At 38.2% G+C, this 14,610-nt stretch overlaps 1 protein-coding gene across 1 annotated transcript in view; it reads left to right on the top strand.

Moving 5' to 3' along the window:
• The window catches only part of LOC144683520 (SRSF protein kinase 1-like), an 86,941-nt gene that overhangs the window by 68,139 nt on the left and 4,192 nt on the right, over positions 1-14,610 (top strand). The window contains exons 9-15 of the mRNA XM_078546590.1: positions 546-571; positions 1,984-2,218; positions 3,026-3,457; positions 4,989-5,089; positions 5,293-5,400; positions 5,815-5,884; positions 14,497-14,589. Of these exons, the coding sequence (XP_078402716.1) occupies positions 546-571; positions 1,984-2,218; positions 3,026-3,457; positions 4,989-5,089; positions 5,293-5,400; positions 5,815-5,884; positions 14,497-14,589 (1,065 nt within the window). The remainder of the gene's footprint in view (positions 1-545; positions 572-1,983; positions 2,219-3,025; positions 3,458-4,988; positions 5,090-5,292; positions 5,401-5,814; positions 5,885-14,496; positions 14,590-14,610) is intronic.

Raw genomic sequence — 14,610 nt, 5'->3', positions numbered from 1 at the left:
TTATTTTAGCGATCTGAATTGTTTCAAACCTATAATCGAGGTACATGAAGTTGTACCTAATATTCTAACTCTCTCCAAACTACCTCTCCACCTCAGATGCTGCTTTTTCATTTTTCTATCCATATGGAAAGGCATATTGGCTGATAAATACTGCAGGAATTTAACCTTGTACTATCTAGAAAAGGGAAACAAGTCTTCACATGAAGAATGCCTGACAAGTCCAAAATCTTCCTGTCCTTTTGTGCCGCTGCTATGAAAATATTATCACTCTGCTCATAAGCACTTTATCTTGTTTTAACCAAGTTCAGTTGCACTTACAAAAGCCAAATTGGCCAAGAGGACTGTGCTTTTTTGTGGTGTTTTTGGACCAAGTCACTGTCACTATCTTAAGGGAAAGCAGTCTTTGACTTTCTGCTCTCTTAATTTGATTTACTCCTATGCTGTGTATGGGATGCTTCCTTTTCAGAGACTTTGATCAGCACATCTGCTGAAGTTTAGGAAATTATATTTTATCTTCATAATTTTTGTTTATTTTTCCCTTGTAGTGAGCACTGCACCGCAGCCAAAACCTGTAAGTACTCTAACTTCTAGATTCTGTTGTGGAATTTTAATTTTCTCATTATTCAGACATATCATAAAGCAGGTTTTTTTGAAAAAAGAACATTAAAGATTCATCATCCTTTTATAGGCCATAATTATTAGTAGCCAAGTTGAACATTTTGTTTAAATGGTGCCAGAGTACTAAATAGGATCAATGAGACTTCTGAACAAATATTTTCAAAAACAAAATAATAGAAACCAAATTTAAGGCAATGCTATTGTTTTGGATTATAATTAGCACTTTTGTTCAAAGTTGGCTGGACTTGTATGCATATTTCCCTCAATGTAAACCAGTTAGGATTCTGGCATCATTTTATGTTGGGTCAAGTCATAAAGATTTTAAACATGAACCACATTCAACCAAATTATTTTATTAATTTCAGCTTGATTATAACAATTTAATATCATAATGTGGAATCGCATTTAAAAATAACCCAGGGCTCTTGAATTCTGTGGCACCTCAGGCTGATTTTTATAGGAAACGCAGCCAAATTCTACAACATGAGAATGTAGATTACAAGTTATCCTGTTCAAAGTTTGAGTGACATCTCAATATAGGTCACAATATTGGTATTTCGTTTCATTAGAAAAAAATAACATTTTAGACTTTAAAAGCAGTTTGCTCTGCCCAACCTCTATGCTGCCATTTCATAGCTTGCTATCTCTAGGTCAGACATCTGAGTATTTAAATAGCATTAGCTAAGTCCATGTTTTTTGTTTAAAGCACCTGGCATTTACAGCAGTGTATCTCGTAGAATAGTGCAGAGTCTACGCGTTATAAAAGAACTGTTCAAGCCGAGTTTGTTCATTTCAAAATGTACTTATAATTGCAATAGTATCTGTGTAAAACTGCCAAATCCTACATTTGCTCAAAAGGAGTATAATTAAGGTCAGACATATTAGTCAACAGGTATGTTCAACATGCACTCAGCTCAGCAGTCCATTAAACAACAGAAGATCCATTTTTCTGTTTTCAATTACAATTTCCAGTTACAATTTTCAAGTACAGTGCCTAAACATTTAAATGATTATAGTTTCTACAAATCCAGCTGAAGGTAAACAGGCTTTCATAATTGACAAAGCTGCTATATGGGTGAACTGTACAAGCTGCTAATAAGTGGGCACTGGGAAATTGTCAGCTGATAGCATTCTGATTGGAGCACTAATAATAAAATTGCGAGGAGGCAAAAGTGGAAGAAGGAATGCAGCAACAGATTGGTGGAGCTTTGTTCTTGAAGGAAAGTTCATTTAATTATGAATCTGTGAAGTTTTTTGGCCATTGATATGCTTGCAGATGAGCGAGAATTATTATTGAAATAATCAAACAGATTTAAAAAGCAGGTGCATATTTCATGTAAACCTAAATATTGCATTTTTGAGCAGGTTGGAAAAATGTCCAGGAACAAGAAAAAGAAACTCAAGAAAAAGCAGAAGCGGCAGGCAGAGTTATTGGAGAAAAGAATGCAAGAAATTGAAGAGCTGGAACGTGGAGCAGGAAATATGGATAAGGAGCAAGGATTGGAGGATGGTGAGGATGGAGGGCCAGAAAATGAAGAGACTCAACATGTCATAGAGCAGATGGAAAAAACAGTGGATAATATGGCCAATGAAGAACAAGGTAGTTTGTGGCATCCTTGGAATAATCAAAAAACAACTACTGTTAGACTAGGAGATTAGAAATTAGTATCTTCCTCCTATGTTACTTTTACCAAACATTTTAAAAGGAAACCTTTGATGCAAAGGGAAAATACAATATTCTGTGCTTCAGATAAGTTCCACCTAATGAATTTTTGTGCACAATTCCAAATGTAAGCTGCTTTTGTGGAAACCTGTTGACTATCGGGATAATGTAAGGATTTTTTTTTGTCTGCTCAGTTAAATTGCTTTTAGTGCGATTTGGATGTTGAGGCATATGAAAGATTGTTTGCTTTCTTGGAGTGCTTTAAGTGTTGGAGTATTAAAATGTGTATGGACCTTTATTGGTTCCAGAATTCTGTAATGCAATGCACATGGATTCCATGGCTTTTCATTGCCTTGACATTGACTGGTTCTCCTGCTTTATGATTGCATTTATGTCATGTTGGTAAGCTTTTTTGTTCAATTTTTTTAAATGTTGGAGCATACTTAACAGCTGGTTATAGTTAAACACTGGCATTGGTGAAGTTAAAATATAGTTATTTTATTGATATTGTGACCTGTTCTTGTCCTTTTATTTTGATTAAAATTCATTACATTTGTTCATTTCCTAATTCTGAATAATGCCTTGTTGAACATAAAACTGGCATATACCAGTGATATTTGCATCCATTTGTTGAAATACCTTTTTTATAGGTAAATGGCAGTGTTTTCTCTGATGTCCAATTGCATGGTTGCTTTGTTTTGTAAACTAGGAGAAGTGTTTCAAATTTCTCTATTGTATTTGTAGATGAAAATGAACCACAGGAAAAAGAACAAGAGCATTTAGAAGTTACCACTGCTGAAAAAATAAGGACAGAATCACTAAACTGCAATGGACATGTAGAGGTTGGTCCCCTTTCTGATCAAGTTAATAATGGTGAAGAAGAAAATAAGGAAGATATTAATCAAAACACTGATGACTGTGAGCCTAAGGAACCATACAGAGATGGAGACTTCTCCTTCCCTTGTACTTATGACATGTTAAATGGACTTCTGCAAAATGGAACAGGGAAGAACCAAAACAACCAGAGTAATTTCTCAGAAACATGCGGACCTTTAATAACTGGAATGTTGGAATCTATGACCTGTAGTTTGAATTCAGATGGAAACCCATTGGATGAAAATGAGGCCAAGCAGAACAGAAGTAGGGAAGATTCTGTTTGCAGCTCTGGTGACAATGGTTAGTTCCCTTTCAATTCCATAAAACACAAGCAATATTTGGTAAGAGTACAGTGTTGGGTTTTGATGTGTTATGGATTTAGTTTAGTTTATATTTCAAACTTGATGTTCTAGCATGGGCAGTTGGCTACTGAGAACTAAGTTTTCATGCCTTGTGATGATAAATGTGTGTGTAGAGAGCGGTGGCATGAGAGAAATTAATTTAATCCTTTATACTAATTGTAATCCTGGCCCTGTCTTCCTGCTACATACATTCTTCACTGCAACTTGTTAGTTTTCCAAATTTTACACCAACAAACTTGGATATTATTCCTCGGTACGGATTCACCTGCCGTGTGACAAAACTCTTTCACTGTTCAATATTTCAGAATTTTTCAAACATTACTTTGCGTCCTCCTCAACTATCTGCTTCAGTGAGGGAAAACCTAATTTTTTGAGCTTATCTGCTCTGTCTCGTTACAGAAATTGTATTGATACGCTTTTTATAGCTCTAATATCCTTTCTATAATGTGCCTGGAATTACACAAAAACTCCTTACTGTCCAACAAATGTGAAAATTTCACTGCACTTAAAATCTAGAAGTGTGTTTTTCCTTTGGCTTTTTGTGGGTTCTCTTCTTTTACCTCTTGATCCCTCTGTTCATTCACATTTTAAGCATTTGGTGTTTGAGAGTTATCCTGCTATTCTTTACTGCCTCAGTCACTGAATGGCATTAATTGCTTTACTAAGCTTGTCTGTCCTGTTGCTTTCTTCCTTTCAATTTACTGTTTTTCCCTAACTTGTCAACCAATTTTATCACTCCCTGTGTACCTATCTCAATCATCACCTTTTATGTAAATGGAAATAAAGGCCTCAGCACAAATCACGGGGGGACAGTTGGAAGAAACCAAATATACCGCACATTTTTAAAGGCTTGCAGGTTTTATGGATGAGCCTAAAATCATGACACAAGTTTTGACTTGAGTTTGCAGAACTTCCTGGCCAACTTGATTTCTGTTGACACTCAGTATTTAAGTTTTGAACAAATGTAAGATTCGTCAGAATTAATGTGCAAAACTGACTTCCATTTGAAGTCAGGAGGCAGACATTATTTCTAAGAAAGAAAAAAAGTGGATATATTTACACTGCAACCAATTCTGTTGCGTGTGAGTGTGTCAGCAAGAGTCCTGTACCTGCTTTCTAAATAAGTTCTGCTTTTATTTATAACATGTCCAGCTAATTCAATGGAGCACTTGCAAGCTTGACTCGACACCATGACGGAAACACTCTTCCAAGGGTTTTCATGCAGCTGTGTTCTGGGTCAACGCTGTTTGGTGTTGGTTTAATTCAAACTATAGTGATTGTATAATGTTTATACTCGAGTTGTGAGAGACATTGTGCAGATGTATATCTACTAACATTAGTGAAATCTAGAGTAGTAATCTTCCACCTGTCTTTCCAAAAGCCGCATTGCAGCCTAATTTTTAAATTAATTTGTTCTGTGAATATAGAATGTTTCCAAGAACGTAATATCTGGGTTGTTTGTTTCACAGGAAAATCAGATGCTGCCAGCTTGCTCATCAATCCTCTCGACCCTATCAATGCAGATGGTATACAAGTTAAGATTGCCGACCTTGGAAACGCTTGCTGGGTTGTAAGTGTGTACCTTAATTCATTCCTTAAGATTCAGAATTACTTTTACATTTGTTTCAAGTGTGTTCCTTAGTTAATTGAAGTAGTTATCTTGGTTAACCTGGAACTACTTAATTATTTGGAAACTTTGGGGAAGGAAACTAAATTAAAGAACCCGTTGAGACTCATTATTTGTGATAAATGTTAATTTACGTACTTGTTTAGCATAAACACTTCACAGAAGACATCCAAACGAGGCAATATCGGTCATTGGAGGTTCTAATTGGTGCTGGATACAGTACACCTGCAGACATCTGGAGCACTGCTTGCATGGTATGTAAGATGGAATGCTGGAAATTTCGAACAAACAACACCTGTATTCTCATTTTAATTAGAACCTTTTTGTGTATTGTTGCATTTGATAATGTCAAAATAAATTTTCCCCTAAAGTATTAGCGCATATTAATAATTATGATCTTCAGGATTGCAGTAGCATAGAGTGTGTAGGCATAATCCAAAAATGCCAGCTATACTAATTGAAGTCAGTCTGTTTTTCTTTGCTTTATTTACATGAGAACTAAAAAAGGTTCAGCATCTACCAATTAATATCAAATCAGAAAATGTATTTTTTTAAATAAAAAAGACAATTCCAGTGTGTTTGAACCAGAATTATTTTAATAAATTTGTATATATTGTGTCCTTGGTAAACAGACATTACATTATGCTTTCCCTTTCTTCTCTCCAAAGGCATTTGAACTTGCAACTGGAGACTATTTGTTTGAGCCTCATTCTGGTGAAGATTATTCCAGAGATGAAGGTGACTATCTTTCATTGATGAATATTTTTAATCATACTCTTCCCTCCTAGTTTTTGAGATGTGAAGTGTTGTTTTAGCATATGCAGCTTGAGGATAGGATTCTTCTTGTTAAGTCTTTAATGTAATTTGAAAGGTTATGGTTAATGCTAGAGGTAGTTGGGATTGTAATCAATTACTGTTCATCTACAAATTTGAGATTGGTATGCTTTTTTATCTTTCTTATAAGAATGCTAATGTAATTCACCCTTTTTTAGTAATAGATTTATTTGTGCAATTATCATTGATATGCTTTTAATTTTGACAAATCAGTTTTTGACCTGGTGCACATATATTAATTTTACCTTGCAATTGTCACTTCAGATTTAGCTTCCATTAACAATTGTGCAACATGTATTTTATGTATAGTAATTTATGTTTGGCGTTTCCATGAAATGATTTGCTCAAATTCATCTATTGTGTAAAGATTATTTGCATCTAATCATAATATAAATGTGACAACACTTAAAAACATATCAATTGAAATATTGGAGTCTCTGCCTTTGAATCATAGTGTGTGGCAGGTTATGTTCTGTTTATTGAATCCTTGTATGTTGCATTTGTTTAATTTTCAAAGTTGGTTATTAACGAATGCACAAGTTGTGTCAACTTCACAAAATTATAATTTTGTGGGGAAGATCACATTTTGTTTTGGAGTGTTGAGAATTCCTACAAATGTGAAATGGACCCAATATTTTTGCTCAATACACTGTTCATGAATGTTATGTATTTTTAATAGTGAGAAATAACTTTTAAAGCTTTTGCTCTTGATTACTTAGTTAATTGTGTAAAGAATGCAATTTCAGTCCAAAGTAGTTCTATATCTTGATTCTTGTGATGTTACAGCTGTTCAATATTTATACTTAAGGTACGAGCAAGTCCGGAGGGTGAATAAATTCCTCCCTTTTCCACTCTTGAGCTTGGTTATGACAGATTGAACTTTTCAAAAAATTGTGATTTTTCAGTTCAGTATGTACTTAAACCATAAGACATAGGAGCAGAAATTAGGCCATCCGGCCCATCGAGTCTGCTCCGCCATTCAATCATGGTTGATAAGTTTCTCAACCCCATTCTCCCCATAACCTTTGATCCCCTTACCAATCAAGAACCTATCTATCTCGGTCTTAAATACACTCAGTGATCTGGCCTCTACAGCCCTCTGTGGCAATGAATTCCATAGATTCACCACTCTTTTTGGCTAAAGAAGTTTCTCCTCATCTCTGTTCTAAAAGGTCTTCCCTTTACTCTGAGGCTGTGCCCTCGGGTCCTAGTCTCTCCTACTAATGGAAACATCTTCCCCATGTCCATTCTATCCAGGCCTTTCAGTATTCTGTAAGTTTCAATCAGATCCCCCCTCATCCTTCTAAACTCCATCGAGTATAGACCCAGAGTCCTCAAACGTTCGAACGTACTTGATCAAATGTAAAGCTAATATAAAGAAATAAGCCAGCCAGACCTCTCGAGTTAACAAGGAAGGAGTTAGTTTTATTGTAAAAACTCACTCGGGTAAAAATATAAGACTTGTTAAAAAAGTAAAAACACATCGTGGTGCATGCGCGTGTTACATGGTGAAGGAGGTGGAATTGATGAGAGCTAAAGCGTGTAAGAAAAGAGCTAGATGTGTTATGAGGTCTTTTTGGTGGCCTTGAAATTCCAGTGAGGAAGCAGCCATTCTAAGCTTGTTGTTTCTTTTGGGGACAGTCTCTTCTAAACTGTAATCTGCCTTTTTCCAAAGTGGATGGTGACACTTGAAGTTTCTTTCGATCAAAATTCTCTATCTAGTTGATGTATTCTAAAATGTAATAGAGGTAGGGCCCATGAACCTTCGATGAGCAGAAAGAGAGAGATAATACATTCTGTAGTCTTTTTTCCAAAAATATACTTTATTCATAAAATTTATAAAAGTACATTACAAAACATTCCAGCTTGAAAATTACAGAGTGCAATAAAATTCCACTTGTATCCATAAAGTATGTTCCACTCTTAGGGTGCCTCTAATATTCTTTTATTTACAATGTACATTCCATGTCAGACACGCAGCCTGTAGTCATCATCTTGATGTTGCTGGTGCATTCTGCAGACTTTTTTTTACAAAAGGTAAGCGTATAATCATAGCTTTTCACAAGTGGGTTTCTGATCATGTGACAGCTGGCTACAATGCAAGGCATTCCATATTCATGAAGGAGCTTCGATCTCCCATCATCAGTGTTCAAGATGCCATTGAAACAGGGGGTCCTTAACACCCTCCTTACATAATGAGTTTCATTAGTCCTTTATTCGTGGTAGTTTCCAAAGTCAGGAAATCTGGTGGCCCATTGTCCTTGGGTTTTGCAGAGATTTCAGACGATGGCAGGTGTGAAGTACATCGGGGAAATGCCTAGACATGTCCCTTGGTAATCTCCTTTTGAGAGGCTTCTAGAAATGACCAATTTGTAGGTTAGGTGACTTCTGCAGCTATTTTAAAACAGTGTCTTTGCAATTCTAGCTTTCCTTTCAAAAACAATTGAGGGCATTACACCAGCTAGTGAAACTAATGATTAATATTCCACATTGCGCATGACCCACATTGCCGTGACACTTATCAAACAGTTTAGTAGTAGTAAGTATAAGTAGTCTAGCTTTTATGTTTTATAAAATGAGTCAAAGCCAGAATTGATGTGATTTTAAATATGGATAATAGTTGAGTATCTAAGGTCAGTTTTATGAAATATGATGTACAGTTAAAGGTAAAAGTACATGGAACAAAAAACATCTTGACCATTTTAACATTTCCCTTAGCTTGTTCAAGAACTCCCCCCTCCCCCTGGGAGGCTTAGGTGCCTGTCTAGCACCTGACTAACATGCGTGGTGCCACCTAATATGTTGGTGACATAAGTGCATTTCCTGTTAAACCATTCCTTTAACACTATATATCATTATTACTGTGTAAAAAATGAAGGAAAAGATTGAACTTTTCAGTTGCTGAGAGGCTGTTTAACCTGGTGGGAGGGTCTGGAAAGTGGACTTTCAAGATCGGTGGCCAGTCGTTTGGTTCCTATAAGTAGGTTGAACAGAATAGACATTTTTGGAAGATTGAGTTGTAATCTCATTGAAACATAAGATTCTCGAGTCTTTGAGAGGGTAGATGCTGAGAGACTGATTCTTCTGGCTGGAGAGTTTAAAATGAGGGGTCTTAGCCTTGGGATAAAGGGTTAGCCATTTAGGACTGAGATGAGAAATTTCTTTTGAATGCTCCATTTGGAGTGTGCTTGCTAAAATTTGATAGTGTATTTACATATGTATGTATTAAGTGTCTCAAGTACATTCAAGATTTGGATTTTTTTTGGCCACTACTGGAATTGACAGTGATAGGGATCAACCATAATCTCATTGAATGGTGGAGCAAGTGCTCAGGCTCTAGAGGCTGTACAGCTTTTATTATGTTCTTTCCTGTCTCCTATGCATATGGATGCAATATATTTTTGAAGGAAATTTTTTATAGCTGTCTGTGGCCAGTTTCAGCAAAATCAGTTGAAGTTGCTTCATGATGTCTCTGTCATTGTGATGTCATTCATCGTTATGATCATGTCATGATCACCTGCCACCGACACCCAGAGGAAACGGTCTGTCTTTATTCATTGTTGTCCAAACTGCTGAGATTTTAGTAACCTAAATTGACTTCCCCTTTAGGATTTTAAATGCTTCGATAAGATCACTTCAAAGGCTCCAAAGAAAACTTCCCTAATACCTCTCAGTCCACTTATCAACTTTAAATCTTTGTATTCCCTTCAAAGCTGGTGTCCCCTCTGTATTTTCCAGGGCTGTACATGAGTATTCATGGTGAGGAGCAGGGGCATCCTATACTGGGATGGCTGAGATAACTTATGAACCACACCTTTCCCCTTTTGATCAGGATCAGAGGGATCCTGAACACCATAAATCCCTTAATGAAAACAGAAAATGCTAAAAAAAAGCTCAGCAGGTCTGACAGCATCTGTGGAGACAGCAACAGAGTTAACGTTTTGGGTCCGTATGACTCTTCTTGCGAGCTAAAAAGTAGAAATGTAATGAAATTTACACTGTTTAAGGGGGGAGTGGAGCAGGTGATGCTGGATAGAAGACCAGCGATTGGTGGGGACTAAGGAAAGATTGATAAAGATGTCATGGACAAAAAGACAAAGGGAGTGTTAATGGTAGTGGTAAGGGCTAAAGAAGGTGCTGATAAGTGGCATAAAGGTAAGAAAGCAGATTGTGTTACTAGCAGGGCAAGGATGAGCACTCTGTGAAAGAACAACATGGAACAAGTAACAAATGGCCCTATTGGAGGTGGGGCAGCAAGAATGGTGGTTGGGAACAAAAGGAAAGAAAAAGGGATAATATAGGAGATAAAACAATGAATGATCGTGGATTTAAAAAAAGGTAAATTTAAAAAAGAGGGTGAGGATGGAGGAGAGAGTTCATGGTCTGAAGTTGTTGAACTCGATGTTAAGCCAGGAAGGCTGTAAAGTGCTTAATTGGAAGAGGAGGTGCTATTCCTCCAGTTTGTGTTGGGCTTCACTGGAACGTTGCAGCAGGCCAAGGACCGACATGTGGGCATGAGAGCAGGATGGTGTGTTGAAATGGCAAGCGTTAGGAAGGCCTGGGTCATGTTTGCGGACAGACTGAAGGTGTTCCGCAAAGCAGTCACTCAGTCTGCGTTTGGTCTCTCCAATGTAGAGGAGACCGAATTGGGAGCAGCGAATGCAGTAGACCAAATTGAAGGAGGTGCAAGTGAAGCACTGCTTCACCTGAAGGGAGTGTTTGGGCCCTTGGATGGTGAGGAGGGAGGAGGTAGAAGGTGCAACACCTGCCCCTTTGCGATTGCATGGGAAGTGGATGAGGTGTTGAGGGTGATGGAGGAGTGTACCAGGGTGTCCGGGAGGGAAAGGTCCCTATGAAATGCTGACGGGGCTTGGGGGGAAGATGTGTTTGGTGATGGCATCATGCTGGAGTTGGTGGAAATGGCAGAGGATGACCTTTGAATGTGGAAGCTGGTGGGGTGAAAAGTGAGGATGGGGGGACACTATCATGATTCTGGGAGGGAGGAGAAGGTATGAGGGCAGAGGCGTGGGAGATGGGTCGGACACTGTTGAGGGCCCTGTCAACCACAGAGTGTGGGAAACCTTGGTTAAGGAAGAAGGAAGACGTGTTGGAAGCACGGTTTTGGAAAATGACATCATCAGAACAGATGAGTCGGAAGCGAAGGAACTGAGAGAATGGGATAGAGTCCTTACAGGAAGCAGGGTGTGAGGAGCTGTAGTCGAAGTAGCTGTGGAAGATGGTGGGCTTGTAATGAATATTGGACAGTTTATCACTAGAATTGAAAATAGGTCAAGGAAGGGAAGTGTTGGAGATCAATCATGTGAAGGTGATAGAGGGGTGGAAATTGGAAATAAAATTGATAATTTTTTCCAAGTCCAGATGAGAGCATGAAATGGCACCAAAACAGCCATTGATGTACTGAAAAAAGAATTGTGGGAGGGGGCTTGAGTAGGTCTGGAACAAGGGATGTTCCACATACCCATTAAGAGTCGAGCAAATTGGGCCCCATGCAGATACCCATAGCCACAGCTTTTATTTGGAAGAAGTAAGACAAGTTTAAGGAGAAATTGAGAGAGCAAGTTCAGCCAGGCAGGGAAGAGTGATGGCGAAAGGGGATTGTTCGGGCCTCTGTTCAAGGAAGAAGCAGAGAGCCCTCAGACTATCCTGGTGGGGGATGGAGGTATAGAGGAATTGGATGTCCATGGTGGCGAGGAGGTGGTTAGGGCCAGGGAACTGGAAATTGTTGATGTGACATAGGGCATCAGAGGAATCATGGATGTAGGTGGGAAGAGACTGGACAAGGGGGCGAGAGAATAGAGTCAAGGTAGGAAGAAATGAGTTCCGTGGGGCAGGAACAGGCTGACACAATCGATCTACTGGGACAGCCCTGTTTGTGGATTTTGGGAAGGAGGTAGAAGTGGGCCGCCCAGGGTTGGGAGACTGAGGTTGGAAACTGTGGAGGGAAGATCTCCAGTGGAGATTAGGTCAGTGACAGTCCTGGAAACAATGGGTTGATGTTCGGTGGTGGGGTCGTGGTCCAGCCAGAGGTAGGAAGAAGTGTCTGAGAATTGGCACTCAGCCTCTGCAAGGTAGAGGTCAGTTATCCAGACAACAACAGCACCACCCTTGTCGGCAGGTTTGATAACAAAGTCAGGGTTGGACCTAAGAGAAAGGAGTGCAGCAAGTTCAGAAGGAGACAGGTTAGAGTGGTTAAGAGGAGCAGAGACATTGAGATGGCCAATGTTACGCCGACTGTTCTCAATGAAAAGATCAAGAGCAGGTAAGAGGCCAGAGGGAGGGGTCCAGTTGGAGGGAGAATACTGGAGGCGGGTGAAAGGATCCATTGAACAGGGGGAGGACACCTAACTAAAAAAGTGAGCTTGAAGACAAAGGTGGCAGGAGCTCAGCATCGTGCCGAGCCCGAAATTCTAAATCCTTTTCCTATTTTCACTGTCACTGTGCTACTGATTTTAAATGGTGTTTCCTGTTAAAGATCAACTGTGAACTGAACGAGGGTTGTCTACGATACAGTTTGGATAAACGCAAAACACTTAACGGTGGACTATAAGAAATAGACTTTATTCATATACAGACAACTCAGGTGGTTGACCGGTTTAAAGTAATTTTTGGTCTCTATCTTTCAAGCCCTCCAAATAACTTGAAACCTTGTTCTTTTGTGCACCTTACTTTGCCTGCATCATAAGTACGCCACAAGTCTTCCTGACTTTACTACTACCTAATTTTTTCATGGAGTTCTACTAAGTCATTTATTACTTTTGCACAAGCATTTCTTGTAGATGATACTCAAAGCCGTTATTCCGTTTATATTGTTCCTCTAAGATACAAGGACCTTTGATCATTAATCCCTAACTGCACTAAAATTCCTGATCCTATGTTTCATATGTACGGTTTCATTTATTTTATACTCCATTTGTTTTCCTTCCCAGCTTCACATTTACCCTTTTCTGAACAATATCTCACTTTTTATACCAACCTGAGTCTATGTTGTTCTATTGTTTGCATCTTCTAATTTGGTACCATGCACATCCTCTCAGGTTTCTTAGTTTTCCTTTTTCCAAATAATTAATATTCATCCAAATTAAGAGTATAAACAACTTCTTCTGTTATCTCAATAGTCACCACTTTGTATTGATGCCATTTGTCAATAACTACTCGCTACGTTCTCTAACTCTATCAGTACCCTTTTCAAAGTTTTGTCACCTGTTTTGTGCTTTGCTCTTTGCCAATAAGATTACCGGAATGTGGCAGTCAATTGAAAAGTGTTAGTACAAAATCCGTTTCTGCTTGAGAATTTGATGGATTCTAATCCAGTCAACTATTGAGTTTTTTGTCACTTTAATAGCAGTGAGTAGATGTCTGATTTGGTTTGATCTGCTTTATAAATTGATTTTTTTTCCCCAAGCTGTTGAGTACACATTTCTGTTACCTTTTCTGTGATTCCTAATTGTATTCCCGTTCTCATCACTTTATCTTCCCCTGGATCATATTGCATACTGGAAAGGACTTGCATTTAATAGCACCTTTGACCACCATAGAACATCCCAAAGCACTTTGCAGTCTATTATGCAGTCTTTGCATACTTTTAAAGAGTAGTCACTATTGTGATGTAGGAAATGTGGCAACCAATTTGTATCCAGCAAGGTCCCAATTTAATAAAATAAATGGCCAGATAATCTGTTTGAGGAGTACTTGCTTAGGAGTACTTCACTTACAGAAGCAGCACCAGTTTTCTGCAGTGTTCTGTGTTGCACACATTGAAGATTAATGACATTAACACTGAGAAATGTACTATTGAATGTCTGTAATAGTGATGTTTTTTATTGCTCAAGAATTTCAATATTCACCTGATCACTTGCCTGCATTGCCTATTCAATAATGTCATGTTAATTGTCTCACATACATCCCATTTAGTTCCCTTTTATATTGGAACCAGCTGCGCTCTGTCATCTTGGGAGAAATTCTTCGGGTTAAGAATTTAACCTGACCCCATGGTAAAATTAACAATTTCTTTGCATACTAAAGTCAAACCTATTAATATAGGTCATCTTGTCCTACTATAGAAATTGCTAAAAGCAGTGTGAGATCCTTGCAGTTTTTTGTCTAGTAATTGAGCTAACATTTATCCAATATAGGTCATTCCAGTATAAACCTGTCTCAAATACCTTTACTCGTCTACTTAAAAGGGCTTTGTATGAGTGAAATGCATGAATGGCACAAGGAAAATCTGGCACAACTTTCCCCCTTCCAGTAGAACCACATAGACTTAATTGACTTTTTTTCTTCGTTCTCGGGAAATGTTGCAAGTTTAATATGATGTGGGATAGCAATTTTTTTATATCATAAAACTCCATATTTAAGGATGTAACATACTAATTTTGTTTGAAAAATGGTAAATGAATTTACCCCAGACTGTCTGGGCAGTATGTATGTAATGCAGTGGATGCATTGTATTGCTAAAACTGTTGCTTTGATTTTGTAAACATTCCTGTATGCAGATCACATTGCTTTGATTATTGAACTGCTGGGGAAAATGCCTCGGAAGCTTATTCTCGCAGGAAAATATTCCAAGGAATTTTTCACCAAAAAAGGTAAAATGTCCAAGAACGTAT

The sequence above is a fragment of the Cetorhinus maximus genome, chromosome 8 (genome assembly GCF_964194155.1).
Source record: "Cetorhinus maximus chromosome 8, sCetMax3.hap1.1, whole genome shotgun sequence".
NCBI lineage: Eukaryota > Metazoa > Chordata > Chondrichthyes > Lamniformes > Cetorhinidae > Cetorhinus > Cetorhinus maximus.
Note: the sequence above shows the minus strand (reverse complement) of the source record. Positions and strands in the feature narration are given on the sequence as shown.